The sequence below is a fragment of the Rhinolophus ferrumequinum genome, chromosome 3, assembly GCF_004115265.2.
Source record: "Rhinolophus ferrumequinum isolate MPI-CBG mRhiFer1 chromosome 3, mRhiFer1_v1.p, whole genome shotgun sequence".
Lineage (NCBI taxonomy): Eukaryota > Metazoa > Chordata > Mammalia > Chiroptera > Rhinolophidae > Rhinolophus > Rhinolophus ferrumequinum.
This window is the reverse complement of record NC_046286.1, coordinates 88449837-88466774: the sequence shown is the minus strand read 5'-3', so window position 1 is coordinate 88466774 and position 16938 is coordinate 88449837. Positions and strand designations below refer to the sequence as shown.

Genomic DNA, 16938 nt, shown 5'->3' with positions numbered 1-16938 from the left:
TGCCTCAAAATTCTCTATTTTTCGCATATTAGAGAAATCCAACAGCCAAAATACTTGTTTTCAGGTGGGGAACTATGAAATTTTACCTTTTATTGTGTAAAATATATATAGCATAAAACTTACCATTTTAATCATTTTTAAGTATACAGTTCAGTGGCATTAAGTACATTCACACTGTTATGCAATCAACACTACCATCTACTCCAGAACTTTTTCCAGCTTCCCCAAACTCTGCACCCATTAAACAATAACTCCCCCTTCTTCCTCCCCCAGCCCTCGGCAGCTACCATTCTACTTTATCTCTATGAATTCTACTATTTTAGGTGTTTCACATAAAGGAAATGATACATTTGTCCTCATGTGTCTGACCTACTTCACTTAACATGTCTTCAAGGTTCATCCATGGTGTAAGCACGTGCCAGAATTTCCTTCCTTTTTAAGGCTGAATAATATGCCATTGTATGTAGATGCCACATTTTATTTATCCATTTATCAGCTGAAGGACACTTGGGTTGTTTCCACCTTTTGGTTATTGTGAATAATGCTCCAATGAATATCAGTGTACAAATATCTGTTCGAGTATATGCTTTCATTTTTATGACCTATATACACAAAAGTGGAATTGCACGGATCATACGGTATCTCCATGTTTAACTTCTTGAGCAACTGCCATATGGTTTCCACAGTATGAAATCTCATTTTAAATAAGAGAACATCTATTTTATGAAAAATACTTTTCCAGTCTTGATTTCTAGTCAATTGCCACTAGAGGCCATTCTGGTTTGAACAGTTTGGCATTGTGGGTGTCCACAGCATGTTTCAGAGATATGCCAATTAATAACACATTCTGAAGAGCAGAACAAAAGATACTTCAAGGTTGAGCCCTGGTATTTGTTCATGTCACTGCTCATTAATCTATTATGCTATCAATTATTATTTTAACCATATCATTTGTATTTTATAATATTTTGCAGTTTTCAAAGACTTCTGCCTACAATTACAACTTACAACTGTCCTATAATATAAGGAGGGCAGATAATTTATAGTTCGTGGAACCTGGGAAGCCATGAGTTGCCCAACTATGGAAACAATTGCAGTCTATTATAGAACCCAGCCTTAAGACTCTTAGTTTACCTATTAAATGTTATGCTATATTATATTTTATTTATACTTGATATTATAAGTCATTAATATTATAACATGGGTTATATTTAATGTTAAATATTATACTCCAAATTTGTATCAATTAATTCACGACTTGTTTGTTACACTTCTCTAAGGTTCCAGGGTACATTGGGCAATACAGTGCACTCCATCAATGTTTGTGGAAATGGAGTAAACAGAGTCAAGTCCCTTTTGGATATGGGCTCTGGATGGACTTATTAGTTTCTGCCTTAAATTATACCAGACATACACGTTACTGATGAAGCTGCCAATAAATAGAAATCTACCAAATCATTACTACCCTGTAATATGTGAATAGAGGTCAATATTTTTGCACATGGCCACTTGTTTTGATGTTTGTATTCCAAACAGAAGCCTTTTCATAAGATGACAGCATTTTCACACATTCGTTGACTAGACATATAACTGGGGGAGTGTTCTAAGTAAAGCAAGTGACTAAGAGCTAGAAATTCGAATTCAAATATCCACTAAAAAACAGAACAAAAGATTTGGAAGGAAATTTGAGACTATTTATTCCAGGCTCATTAACTCAAGAGCAAACACAAACCATCCCTATGGGATGAACTGTAATTTAAACTTTTTATCTTGAATATACAGAAAAGCAAATCTCTAAGCCTTCTTCTAGGAACGCCTGCTGGTTACCCAGAGTGATAGGAAAATCTATTATAAATACCTCAGTATCTAATTATGTCCTAAGCTCTCTCGCTCTGATCACAGTCCTAGCCCAGTGGAAACGGAGAAGAGGTGCTCGCCTCTTCTGTCTGACAATCCTGCACAAACGGGCAGAAGACTGGTATTTAGCCCTCAGCATGTAGCACCAATACGGTGTCCTCACTAAATGTTTGTGGAAGTGGACTGGACAGAGTGAGATCACTTTGGATATAGGCTCTCTCTGTGCTTAAGATCATCTAAGGAATTACTTTATATGTTGCACCTTGTTCTTTCATATATTCAACAATAAACCCATATACTCAATCTATTAAATTCAGGCCTATCTTAAACATTTATACTTCCTGGGCATGTTGGACATTATTTTGGTTAAAAACGAATGTTAACTATAACGTCTTGCTCAGTTTTTATCTTTGGTGCTTAGTACAGCGCCCAGCACACAGATAGCAAGCAAAAATATATGCTGAAAGAATAGCTGTTTAGGTCTAAAGGATGGAATTGATTGCATGCTGGAAAACACGCACTATAAATAAATGAAGACGTTTGCTACGCGCTGAAGTATTAGGGATACTATAACCATTTCTTTACTTACTACATTTATTGGGGTGACATTGGTGAGTAAAATTATATAGGTTTCAAGTGTACATTTCTATATTACATCACCACATATCTGACCCCCTTTTTCCTCTTCTACCACCCCAAACTTCCTTACCCTCTGGTAACCATTAAACCATTGTCTGAGATTTTTTTCTTTGTTTGTCTTGTTCTTTTTTTACTTTCAGCTTTATATGCCATATATGAACGAAGTCATATGTATAACTATTCATTTCAATATCTTCTTTTCCCATAGCATTTATTAAAATGTCAAACAAAAAAAGTAATTTGCAACTTAACATCTATTTATCTGTCTTTGGCTTTCCTTAGAATGATGGTGCTCTAGCTGATAAAAACAAACAAAGAAAAACCGCCCAGGAAACAAACACAAAAGAAATTGCAGAAGTGGAAACAACTACTTTGGAAATTCATAAAATTAGAGCACAGAATTTAGTGTGCAATTTGCATCTGCATCCTGGCTCTGCCACTTACTAACTGGGTAGTCTTGGGCAAATTACTTTACCTCTCTCAGCATCCATTTTCTAATTTATTAAACAGAAATATTTCAGGGAAGACTTATGTGAATTCAATAACTGACAGATCATGACATTAAATACGTATTTAATAAATGAAGGTTATTATTATCAGCAATTGAATAATTAAAGTTGATCTTTTAGTCTCTTGATCCAAATCAATTAATGTGCTAAATTTTTTAAGTCTAATAAGACAAAGATATTTTGAAAGAGGAAATATTAAATTAAATGATTTGAAAAGTGAATTTGGTTTTATTCTTAGAAACAGGAGAGAACAGGCTGCATTGAAAAGGTCTAAGCCTTCCCTAGATAGAACTGGTTAGGGCATTTACTATACTCTGACAGCCCTCCCTTCCTACCTGTGGGACAGGAGAGCTAACATGGCTTATATTTATAGGATTTTGTTAACGATTATAAGCAGGGAACGAAGGACAATGAGGATCCTAGGATGAGATACAGGTTTCTGACTTGGGCGACGAGACGATGGCATGTCTGTGGCATACCACCTTCTGTATTGGTTGCTGGGGATACAGAAGAAAATAAGACATGTTGGTTAGTTTTGTCCCCCGGGTAGGAAAAAAGGGCTCTCAGAGTATAGTGGATGCAATAGCCAATTCTGTCTTGATGAGCACTGAAAGGCTTCACAGAGGAGATAACATGAGCTCATTGGGGAACTAATGAAGCAGAAAGTGAGTGCTCTAAGGCTGGAGGAAAGGAGTTGAAATGTGAAAGAGCTCTTTCATGATGGTCTTTATTTTCTTGGAGAAGGAGAAGGCTAAATAACTTGCTGAGATGAAGGTAGGCAGGAGTGGGTGAGCAATCTGGACACAAGTGGTAAAACTTAAAATAACCACTACAAGGAAAGAGAAGGGAACTGTCTGGGGAAAAGAAAAAGAACTGCTAAGCAGTGAAGAAGTAGGCTCTAAATGTATTAATACTTGAAAACCATGGATCCGAAGTGGATCTATCAGTAGGACCAATGTCATTCTCTCCTGGAGCCGGTGGAATTCCTGGGGCAGGGCTATGAAAAACCAATGGTTGGATGACGTGAGTATTTATCTAACATTCACTAGATTTAATTATAAAAACGAAGTAGGTTCCTTCATTTCCAGTAGAGTGGTTTAGTGATCTTTAGTACTCAGCTTCACAAGGAATGCAGAAGGCATATGGGGTTTGGACCCCGACTCACCATTTTGCAGTTTCTCTGTTAACACTTAAGCCAGTGCCTGAGTGGACAGTGGTTCTTTTTGTTGGCTCTTCAGTCCAGAGAAGCTGACTTGGGTCTAAGGCAGGAACGGGCAGGTCGTCTCCGTTGCTGACCAGGACAACAGGGGTGTCAGAAGCAACAATGCACTGCTCCTCCAGAGCAAGAGAGGGTGCCGGGGGAGGAGGTGGAGGGGCCACAGGCGGTGGAGGGACTGCCGACTTGGATTTGCCTGTGGTCAGCTCCTCGGTCCCAGGGACAGTCTGCTCCATTTGGAGACTCTCCCCCCTGGTCTCCGAAGGCTCGGACGTGCCAGAAGTGGTTGCATCGGAGGATGGTTGAGACGTTGGCTGCTTGCCAGTTTTTTTCTTGCCCTTTGTGATTCCCACCGTCCCTGTTTTGTTAGAAACGGTCTCCTTTGAAGCTTTGGGACGAGATGAGGTGGAAGAAGTAGATGGCGAAGCTGATGTTTTGGAGCCAGTTGTTTTTTTTGAATGAGAGGAACCAGCTAAAATAGAGAGATTTTTGCATTAAAAGTCAAAGAAGACAACACTTTCAAAATAAACTGAATCGCAACTGTCAACGACAACATTCCCTTTAAAATTTTAAAATGTGTTGAATAAATGAATAAAATAGGCTAATAATGAAAATGGTTTTGTTTTCTGGCCCCTCCCTGCCTCCAATCTAGGAGGGAGCAAGTGATGTTTGAAGCAAAACCCTAAGGGACAGAGTCCTCGGTTTTCTCCTTCCTCTAGTCTTTAGCTGGGCCAGGCAAAAGGAAATCCTCAACTTGTCTGATGGGTCACCTGAAAAAGTCCCTGTACGCTCCAAAGAAGGGACATTATCTTGTGTAGAGGACAGGCACAGGGAGCTCTCTGGGTATAGTACAAAGTTGGGTTCATCACCAGTTATACATGTTCTATGCTGACTTCCTGCAAACAGCGTTGCCCACATTTATAAGAGGCCCAGGGTATGATACCACCAGCAATTTCCTGGGTCCAAAGCAAATCTACTCATCTTACTGCTAAAAGAATGAACTCCAAACCAGCTGTCCCCATGGCTCCAGAGAGCAGCCATGCTGGCTCATACCTCCATCTGTAGTGGCCTGGGACAGAGTGAAAACACATGGCCACATACAAAAGACAAGTCCCCTTCAAAACATCAAAAGGCAGAAAATTCTTTTCTACAAAAAAATGTCTACATGGATACATTTGATAATCTGAAGGGAAAGAGTATCATTCTCAGCTCTTTTGACATGGACACGGCTTCTGTTCGTAGAAGGTCTTCAACTGAAGATGGCTGTGGCATTTGCCTACTTCAGCCAATCCACTTTCAGGAAAACAAGAAAGGTTAGCTCTTCTTTTCTTTCTATCATCTTAGAAAATACATCTAAACGCTTAGGAGAATACACTTTTGTTTCTGGACCTTTGTGACCTACAAATTTCTCCTAATTGTATGGCCCTTCTTTTTTCATGAGGGGTTTAACTATCTTCCACAGAGCTATCAGAAAATAATCTTGTTAGTATTTGGAAGCCATCCTACAATGCATACAGATGTTATTGTAACTTACCTCTGGTTATAAATGTATTGAAGTCAGTTGTGGGGGTCAAGACATGAAGAAGAAATAAGGAATAGACAATGAGATGCAAGACTTCATCAAGTTTAATATAAGAAGCCAGTCTCACTTTGTGACAAGATCCAGGCTTAAAAGAACTCTCTGTAGCTTGAGGATTTATTATTTTAGATATACACAATAACTAGAATTCTCTTCCTGCAAGTCTGCGCCTAGTAATATCACTTTTTTAAAATAGTTCTCTCTTTATAGACTCTGGTTCTAGTAACAGCTTGCCTGTGGCTGGCTGGGGTTAATATTACTTTTTTGAAGTTAACAATCTTCACTTGCTTATAAAAGACAAACGTATTAGGCCTACAGTCTAAGTTCATTCTAAACTTATTTTTCACAATGAAGATGCTAAGGATTTTAGGTCTAAAAATGGTCAATTATTTTCTTAAATAGATTGAACAGAATTCCTTCTACATATTAATTCTAACTCTAATATATATATGTGTGTATATATATGTATAAATATATATATATGTATATATATATATTTTTTTGAGAAAACTCTTTTCCGATAGCAAAGTTAACTTTAGCCTGCCTTAAGGAAAAGGACAATTTTTTCAAAGCCCGAAGTGCAAATTCACGCCATGTTATTGCAATTTTCTTTAAGTATTTTCTAAAAATGACAGGACTTTGCTGAAATCAATCATGTCGCTGATGTCACCTTGAATTAAGACCATGACTAAAAAATAAATGTCACCTCTCCTCAGTTAAGTACTTTTATTGTCAATGCAGTGCATAATATGGTAAAGAAACAAGAAAAATATAGAAGATGTTGCCTTATTTCATGGGCAAAACAGCGGAATGTGCCAAACAGATATCTGGTTGTATGGAGGTCCATACTAATTAAGTAATAAAGGAAGGACCATTGTAACGGATAGATTTTTTAAAAGAACTTAAAACATCTGACTGAAAACCAAGAGTTGCATTTGAAGTGAATCCAGAAGGTCAACATTATTCAAATGAAATGTTACCATGCAGAAAGTTCTAAACGGTTACAAATGGATTATCAGTTGGATTCTGATGGAGTGTCATCAATATTTGATAAAAGGCTCCTTGCACAATGGGCGTGTTGGCATACTTCAATGCAACCCGTTCCTCTGTAGTAGCCTCGAGAATAGCAACATTCTTAGACACACTATGGGCCAGTCAGGCCTTTTTTAATACAGTTAACAACATGACTGTACTATTTGCTTAGGAACATCATGAGTCTATAAGTAAATCTTCAAGTAAAATACCTGGAAATAACTCAAAAATCTTTCATGGAAGTTGTACCCGGCCCTGGCATTACTTACTGAGAGAAGTAAGACAAGAATCCAAGCTGAGTCAATAGTGAGCCGCTACCATGTGGGACATGGAAGTGGGAAAGTCTGTGCAAGGCAGGGTCTTAATTCCCCAGGACAGGGGATAGTTTGGGGCTTTTCTTTAAGAAGTGGATTGGTGCCTGCTTCATTTGAAGCACTGATTCTAGCCTATCCTAAGCAGTCTGGAAAAACACAAACACCGACAAGAATGGACAGTGACATGTGAGGGCACTTGGTCTCTGACAAAATGGCCAAACGGCGCTGTTCGCACAGCACTCTGAGACATTTCACTTGAGACTGTATTAGAAGAGACCCAGACACTCAAGGTCAAAGGCAGAAGAGAGGAACACAGGGAGAGAGACACTGTTTACATTCAGAGGTCTGTCATAAGCCATTCTCTAAATCTGAGTTCTATGGGTATGGAAAAGATCAATACCACGGCAAACCCTGGTAGTCACCTGTGAGAAAGTTGCTGCTGATTTTAGGGGAAATAAGGTTTGCTATAACACAGGAGACTTTTTATGCACGTAGTAATGGAAAAAAGCCACCCAGCATGTGTACTTTGATTAATGTCTTCTAAAAGGTGGATGACAAGGTAGGCCTCTTCATTCCACTTCACTGGGAGAAAGGAGCTCCACTTTGGGTTAAGCATATCTGATTTGATAGGAAAGCTGGATGTACATCACTTGCAGCTACTGTAAGTCACCAAAACATCTCTTGGTGATTTGCAATAATGACCTGTAGCCACACCACTAGGATGCTTTCCCTTATGACAAATTGAGGTCTTTCGTTTGCGGGGTGAAGGGAAGTGGGGGGGGAGGGGCAGGGGGGAACACTGAGTCTGTAACTTTCAACTCTGCTGAAATAATAGTGGCTTGATAGAGAATGGTGGGGTGGAGCTGAACAAAGTGATGTGAACACTTTGTCAGCTAATAATGCACACCTCTACTGAGAAATGACGAGGTATGCAGACAGATTTAAGACATTGACAGCCAGCAAATATGTCAAAGATATAAACACCACATTCCTATGTGCAAACTTAAGACATTTTGAAAGAAAACCCAAGCCAAAAAGCCACCCACCAACTCAAAGAGGCAGAAGGCCAGTCGATGTCTCAGCAATGTCCTATCAGATCACTGCCATTCATCCGGGACACTACTCTCTGTGTTTTACTACTGGTTCTTGTGCAGATAGTGCATACTCAGGATGAAAGAGGTCTATTCACCCAAAACTAATGAGGTCAACTAATCAACTGGTTGACTTTCCTTTGGTAGAGATAGCAACAAAGGATTCTCTTGGGCATTCTCTGTGTCAAAGCTGAATCCACTGGTGTTCCGTCCTAAGACACCAGACAACAAAAAGACAATCATGCCTAGAAGAAGCAATGAGCTCCCCCTCCCACTCCCAGAGCTGAGCACCCTAGACTTAAGCCCCCGGGGGCATACTCACCGGCCTCTCGGCTCGTGTTTCGGCTTGTTGGCTTGGGTGGAGGGATGGGGGCCTGCTTACCAGGAGCCTTGGTATGTTTTTTAATAGTAGGCGCTTCGTCACCCTTAGGGCTGGACCCAGCCGCAGCCCCTTTTGGAAGCACGGGTGGTTTTTTGGGCTTAGGTTTGGGTTTAGGCTTAGGAAGAGTTGAAGGAGGCGGAGCGGGAGCTGCCGGTGTTTCAGAGTGGTTTTCAGTGTTCTCTATAAATGAGAAAGTGAACAGAAGCAGACTGATACAGACACACACCATATAAATAGGAGGAGCGAGACATATGGCGACAGTGATATACAAACATGCGGCTGTTTGGCCCCTTGGAACCAGTGTGGAGTTGTGCACCAGAGAGAGAACGAAGTTTGGGCTAAGAGCAAAGGCTGAGGGCCAAACTGGGGTGTGTTGTCCGGGTACACTAATCATGCCTGTGATAAGACAGGGCTGCACAAGTTCCTTTGATGAAGTTATGCTGAGGATGAGTTTACATGTCTGTCACGGAGTGAAGTGATACCAGCCTTGAAATGGTGGTTGCTGGATGGTGACGTGGGCATGAGTGCTAAATTACATTTAACAAAACTGAAGGGCCCTTGAGAGTGGCCGATCAGCACACCACATACACCGCCATAGGGTGAAGACCGACCACGAGGCAGTGACTGGATTCAGTTACCTTCGTCCCCTCTAAGGGACTTTCTCTGAGAACTCAAACACCATCATCCTGAAAGGGATTTGTGCTCTGTCTCTTTCAAGTCAAAAAATCAGTAATTTTCGAAGCTAAGGGAGACTCTGTAGAATCTCTTACAAGCAGCACAATGCCCTGAAGAGTAAACTATTTTCTACCATTAAAATTTTCTCAAGCTCTCCCAGTCCAGTAGGGCACCTTCCTGTTTTCCAGTAACTTCCTCTGACTTCTTCGGTGTCACAACTGTAGGTACAGAAGGCACAGATAGATATATCTCAAACTTGTTTTGTAATGTAAACACAAGTAACAATTTTGAAAAGACAAACGTGAAAATTCAGTTTTTTTAAAAATTCATACCTAAGAACAAAAGCCTCTCACAAGGTTTTACCTAAGTGGAAGGGAAATAGTATTAGCTTCTCATTACTGAAAGTGGGGATGATGAATGTTCATTCATATAGTCACATCCGTATTTTTTCTGATAGTGGCTGATTGAAATTAAAATAAATTAAAATACAGTTCTGGTCCAAAGAGCTAAGCAACTTTTCTTTAAAAATGGAGCACAATAAAAAAACACAAGACAGTGTTAAGACAAGACTAAACTTTCACTGTATATACACTCCCTAATGAATGAATGGCCAAGAAAGGGTTTTAATATTAGAATGCACCACATTTTATTACTTCCTTCATTTCATTTCTTATCCTAGTCAATGTGAAGTGAGGACTTTGCTTTTTTTCTAATACATCTCCCTCAATTCACATATATAACCACCACAAATATGATAAGTTATGGTAGGTAGCCAACAAAACTTTTCTTTTATCCTCCCTCAGTCATGAAACCCACCCAGGTCACTATAGTCCAAGGTGACTGACTCCTCCTGCATCGGAACTTGATCATAGCGACTAATTCAACATGTAACAGAGGCTAATTTGTGTGTTTACCTTTCTGTTTATCCATTGTGTCTCCCTAACTAAATCACTAGTGACTCTCCTGACCTACCCGGTTTTAACCAGGTTACTTAATGACAAGTCAGTTACGGTTGAGAACAATGCAAGTCAATGCACACCTAAAACATTTTAATATAAAACATATAAATAGGTATTGATGGTCCAATCTTTTGATGTAGGGCAGAAACCCATTCTTTAAATAATTTTTTCTCCTATTCTTTGTAAGATTAGCCCCTAGCATAATACCATGTGTGGAGATCAAGCCCAACAATAGTGTCCATGGTGAGAGCCAGTCAAGCTGAAAGGCAACACTTGCTATCGTGATTCTCCTTCCACTACAAACCCTCACATGTCTTATCTACTGCCTTCATGGCCTATCACTATGGGATCTTTTTTCCTTTCTGCCTAAGGTTTTAAATTCTACAGTTATACCCCAAAGAATCCAGCTTCTGGGTTGGGAAAGGAGGAGATACTTTGCTCCATGACATTTGGGAATGACAGTCCCTACTGAGTTGGAAATGAACACACTGCATGCAAACTCTCGGCTGGCTCTTGGAAAAGCATGGTCCACTCAATTGTCTGTGAACGCTACCAAGTATCTGTGTGTGTTTGCAACATAGCCAATGTCTATGTTTACTCTGCGGTGATTCCTAAGGGGTGTGCTTTTCTGACTAAATTATAAACTCCTTTTGTCTGGAATTTCATATCCCACCAAGCACAATGTTTTAAACATTACGTCTTGTCAATGAATATGACTGATTGGCAGACAGTTACTAACACCCATTAGTAGAAAATAAACTCTTTCAGTTTATTTGGGAGGTAATGAATTCAGTCAAGTTATATATTTTATTATTACCATATGATCCGAAGACATAAACTGATGATGTCAATGAGTATTATCTTTCCAAGAGGAGGTTATTCACTCTGGCTTGATAACAACACTGTGTTTCACACACTAGTCTGGAGGACAGCTGTTTACTATACTTCCGGGTCTGGCTCCTTCCATCACATGGGGAGTTTAGTTCATCAACACTTAGCGCAAACCTGAGAACTGCATGTGTCTGCGCCTTGCCTAGAATGCACATATGCCCCTAGTCCTCTCCTTCATCTAACTGCCTTCCTCTTGTCACCTTCAAATCACAGTTTGGAAGTATCTTCCTCTAAGAACCAGTTTTGGTCCCTGCTGCAAACTCCCTGGGTTGCCACACTCAGGCCTCCCAGAGTACTTGGCATCTTGTATTACACTGCCTTCTGCATGCTGGTCTCCTCGTAGGTCATGATCTGCTGGACAGCAAAGGCCATTTCTCATTCACCACTCTTTTCCTGGCCCCCACTAAGGTCTTCCCCATGTGCGGAACAATTGCATGAAGTCACTTGTTACTTTACTGAAAGTCCTTAACAATAACTCAGTAGCAATAATATTAAATAATTTTCAGATTTCTCCTATTTAATGCCAAACTATATGTAATAGATTGCAGATCAGTTTTTCTGCCTCTTATATGTTGAAGGGCATGTACTGTGATCAAATAAGGGGAGACAAGGAACCATGAAGGCCTGAGGGGAAAAGTCTCCAGTGTTGGGGCAGAGGAGGCCCAAGACCACTATCCTAAGTCCAGAATCAGGTGCCTTCAGGAGCCACAGGAACACCCACGACTCTTAGGTAGAACCTACCCCCAGAGCAGTGTGGAGGCCACTTGCTATTTGTTCTGTTTTCTTTGACACTGATGCTTCAAATACTAAAGTACTGACATACTGCTTTAAAAAGAGATACAAGCATCTGGGATTTTAAAGGCATGAGGTGTAGTTTTGCAGATATAACCAATTAATAGATGAAATAAAGCTCTTGGATAAGTCTGCTTAATGCCAAACAAAAGGGAGCACTGCTTCCCACAAAAAAGGCTGAATTAAGAACCCAGATGGTGGATTTGCACGGTAGTGAGCTCAGACAAGAAGTGAGATCAGAAGAGGAGCACAGGTAAAAGCGACCTTGGGGTGTTTTTTTTAGAACAAAAATGGTATCTTTCTAAAGAAATAAATGGTACCTTTGGTCACAAGGTATTTTCTATTTAACATAATACCACGTGATGTGAGTTATGAATGACATTCTTCTCACTCCCCGGAATTGGCTTCCATACCAGAAGCTTCCTCTCAGTTTCAGTGTGGCTGCAGTGGGTGCACTGTCCACAGAGCACGAGGGAGGCTACTCTGTCTCATTAGTGTGTGGCAGCATGTCCAGCGTTTCCATCTCAAGTACACACTAGGCAAGCAAGATGCTATCTTGGACCTTATTTGACCAAAAAGAACTGCATGTACTAATTCTCTAATTCTAAGTAAAGAATAAGAAAACAAAAACATCTCTCAAATATTCATGGACCTCTGAGGCCTGCCATCATCTTTTAGAACATCAAGGCCTGCTGGTTTAATTAACATAAAACTGTCAGCAACTTTTTATTAGGTTGATACGGGACACGCGCTTCCTTTGAAGTCTGGCCAATCCAATGACTGACACCCCACACGGACCAGACAAGCACTAGACGTGGTACTGTTACATAACGAAGGATGTGACTCTTGAATGTGAAAAGGGTATACAAGGCACAGACCCCAAATGGATTTGAAATTTAACAGTCTGGTGAGACAGGACAGTTGGACTAAAGAATTTTTTAAAAAAAACAAAGAAATCACTACTTGCATGAATCCTTTCCACTGAATCACTTTAAACTCTATTTAGGTGTGTTTCTCTTTATGTTCCAGGACTATTATCATTAAAATATTAGTCAATTTCTTGTAATCAGTATTCATTAAGCTTAGCCAGAGTCCTTCAATGGAACAAACTAAGTGAAGCCCCATAACACTGTCCTTAATATTGAATAAAGCAAAACAATAAACTTCCAACAGATTATTAATAGAGGCTTCTAAAATTTTTAAAGGCTAATTTAAAAGGCTAATTTAAAATTTTTAAAGGCTAATTTAAATTAGCAATTATTTGCTAATTATGCAAATAATAAGAGGTTATGAACTTCCACAGTAGGTGATTTGAAGTTACAATGTCTGTAAAAATGAGCTTTTGTTCCATTTTTCTTTGAAGGATTTGGATCAAGAACAGAGGAAGAGAAGTTTGCTTCCAGCAGTTTCTAAGAGTTCTCAAAATGACTACAGAACCCAAACTAGGTTTGACAAATTTTTGCCATCCAACTCTGAGGCAGACATTATAGAACAGGAAATAGCCTATTTCCTGAGGATTCATTTCTATGCTGCATGGAATCATCTGTGGGAGTTTCAGTCCAGGGTTGCAGAAGTATGAAGGTTGGAGGCTCCTGCACATAATAGCAATGGTATGGAGATGTAACCACTCAGTGACCACGGACTTGTGAATGTTCTGGTGGCCCTTAACAGGCACGTATTTTGCAGTGATGCAATCTACCATAGCATATTCACTCTAGAAACTGAGGTCTCTAAAGAAGCCTTCAGGGAATGGTATAATTGCCTCTGGCACATTTTGAAATTTCCAATTGCACAGGCAAATCATGGAGCAGAGGCTATGGCCAGTAGAGCAACCAAAATCCCCAGCATTCTGGGAACTCCTCCTGCATCTCTCTCTCAGACATGTCTAGAATCTGAACTAGAACCTACAGTTTTTGGCGTGTGGATGCCACCAGCTAAGCTCCCACAGCTGGAAAGACAGTGCTGGGCTGAAAGAGTCACCTTGTTTGATATTCCTCCATGCTGAGCTGCTCACAGAGGCCACTTCTAACCAGCAGAGAAAGATATCTGACGGCTGGCTTTTTTTTTTTTTAAAAGAAGATATTGAGAAAAAAAGCTCCTAAGGAAAAGATAATATTCCCAGACATCTCTAATGATTGACGAGGCCATTCCTTCTGATTCTTACCATTAATTAGCTCTCTTTAATAAAAAATGAAATGGTGTGCTTATAAAATGGATGCATCTACCTGAGGAAATCATCCAATTTTTCTTCAGTAGTTATCATTTCTCTCCTCTTTGTGTTCACAAATCTCTTCTCTACTGGTCTTAAGGTTACTATGTGGAGCCTAAGAGCTGATTCTCAACACTGAGTTGCATCGAAGTAAAAGAATAAGGGGTTTCTCTTGATTTTACCTTTCTTATCTTCTGCCTTTTCCTCCAGAGGTGGTGTTTTTTCAGCTACAGAGCCATTACCTTCTTCAGATTTTACTACATTTTCCTCTCGGGTAGATTCCTCTCCGATGGGTATCATGTGCCCGTTTGAATTTTCAAAGTTAACTGTTACATCTCCATCTAAAATAGGGAAAGAAACACCTAGATGTCTAATTTGATGGCTTTCTTAAAACCCAGTTTTCCAGTTACTCGGACCGTAGGGCTCAGGTTCATGTTTCAGGCCCTGGGAATCAAATACATCCTGTACTGTTTCACCATGTTTTACTAAATCAGTCATTCAAACAAAAGAGCTAGAAAATCCTTAGTCTTGGGGGAAAGCAGCCATGGAAGGGATATCCAGGTGCCATTTCAACACATAGGAATGATTATCCTAATTATGAAATATCCCCCTCTCGTTTTGTACACAGGTTTTGCTGAAGTCAGTATTTAGGAGTCTCTGAATGGTAAAGGAGTAATCTGAAAAATGGAATAAACATTTTAACAAGCACCAAAAACACAAGGTGAATGCAGATACACAAATAACATGAAATGTAATTACATACACAAACGATTAGTGGGAAAATATGAAAATTTCCAAGCACTATCATCTCCAAAATATTTCTTATATGCTATGCTAACTTTACACAGTAATATAATTGCTACTCTACCTTCGGGGAAAGATGGTAGCAAGACTAAGTGTATTTCAATTTTCTCATATATTTAAAAGATTAAAATGTACACAGGAAATTGTTATATATAACTGACCAAAGAGTCTTCAAGTTGGTCTAAAACTAATTTGAAAACATTAGGAAAAACAACATGTAGAAAACAGTAATTACAGAGGAATTTTTAAAAATTACAACTGAAAATAAAATTTCTCATGTATCTACATCTAAATAACTAATTTTAACCCCTGAAATTTCGTAATTCCTAGGAGTTTCTGAAGTGAAAGAGATTTTGCAGAAACTCTTAATTCAACAACCAAAATGCTTGAAAAGATTAACCCTAGTTCATATCTGGAAAATTTTAAGGGGCTTTGCTACCATTGTGAAAGAAAAATTAACGAATTGAAGTTTTTACTTAGAAAACTTGAAGAAATGCATACTTAGAGCTGTTACATGCAATTTTGGTCAATCTTATTTTGGCAACCATGATAAAACACAGACCATCTTCAAAATTTTCATTAAATACTCGTATAATTGCATGGCTTTGGCTCAAAAAAATCCACAGGCCTTCTTGACAAAAAACAAGCATGACAATTTAGTAAGTAAAATACATATAAAATTGTATCATGCCCAAAATGCAAAAGCAGTTGTTGCTTAGTCATATACCTTTCCAAGAACCTATAATCTGATTCTTGCGTAAAAGTAGAACAGACAATAATTGAAGGCAATGCCATTACAACTATATCTTAACTATTTCAATAAAAGGAAAATTAAAGTAATACTTTTTTAAAGAGTATATGTCAAATGAAAAGAAACCAAATATTCTTAGTTCTCATTATTGGAGCCCAAGAAATTTGCTATTAAAAAGAAAAAATAGAGTGAGGGGAGACACAATATAATGTCCAGATATTAGACTCAGGAAAAATAAAAACTAATGTAACAATTGAAAATGCCCAACAAAATGGAAAACCACTTCTTTACGTAAAATTCCTCAGTTTTCAGGTACCCAAATATAAATTTATCTTGGTTTTCTATGACTTTACTTGGTAATAAAAATATGTCAAAGTCATGTTAATGACAATTCTATTTTAACCAGTATTATATTAAAATTCCTTAGAAGGTTGAATAATTGATTTCTAAATTTCGGAACAAAAAAGCTAGAAAGGAAATGAAATAGTTCAGGCACAAGAAGAAACTGGAATATCACATAATAGAGATAATAGTCGACAATGTGAAAAGATACTTTGAGGTATGAAATAAAGTTAGTGCATATGAAAATAACTGCAGAAAAAGGAAACATTTTGGAATTCAAGAACAAAACAGGAGAATTAGTTACTAATAATTAATTGGTGTGGGATTGAGAAGGTTTTCTAGTTTTGTATATCACTTTAGAATTAAAACAAGTTAAGTCCTTGATATAGTTTAAGTATGTAATTAAAACAGAAGCTTAGCAAAGGAAGGAAAAAGAAGATGCTGAGCTAGACTGCAGGTTACAGCAAGAGGCCCAGGCCAAGTCTTACAGGGGCATTTGCATGCAAAGGAAAAACTTAGAAACTGAGTCATGAGATTAAAGTAAACCAGGAGATAAAGCACACACAGAAATAACTGGTTAAATAAGGAGCGTGAGAGTATTCGAGGGTTCCCTCTTTCTGGTAAACAGGTGTATCTGGGATATAGTTAACCCAGAACAGAGACGAGGAGAAAATCATATATGAACAAAAGGTGAGTGACTCATGAGAAGGTTAAAAAATATACCAGGAGAGAAAAGAAAAGGAGGCTGGTGGGCAGGCAAAAACATCCATGTGCCTTCCTGTTTAAGTTAAGCGAAAAGATGGAAGGAAAGAACCAGAATATAAAGATTGAGCTTGGACTAAACTATGGGCTTCTCAGGAAAGAAGAATTTTTAGACTCAAGTTAGACTTTGGTAT

General features: G+C 38.8%; 1 protein-coding gene across 6 annotated transcripts in view; it reads right to left on the bottom strand.

Moving 5' to 3' along the window:
- Nucleotides 1-16938, bottom strand: part of PHACTR2 (phosphatase and actin regulator 2) — a 230057-nt gene that overhangs the window by 35800 nt on the left and 177319 nt on the right. For 3 of the 6 annotated variants that reach the window (XM_033097869.1, XM_033097886.1, XM_033097877.1), the window contains exons 4-6: nucleotides 14328-14486; nucleotides 8560-8799; nucleotides 4171-4693 (exon numbers count right to left, since the gene is read on the bottom strand). In XM_033097869.1, coding sequence (XP_032953760.1) covers nucleotides 4171-4693; nucleotides 8560-8799; nucleotides 14328-14486 — 922 coding nt within the window. The remainder of the gene's footprint in view (nucleotides 1-4170; nucleotides 4694-8559; nucleotides 8800-14327; nucleotides 14487-16938) is intronic. The other 3 variants (XM_033097894.1, XM_033097913.1, XM_033097904.1) reach the window with 2 other exon arrangements.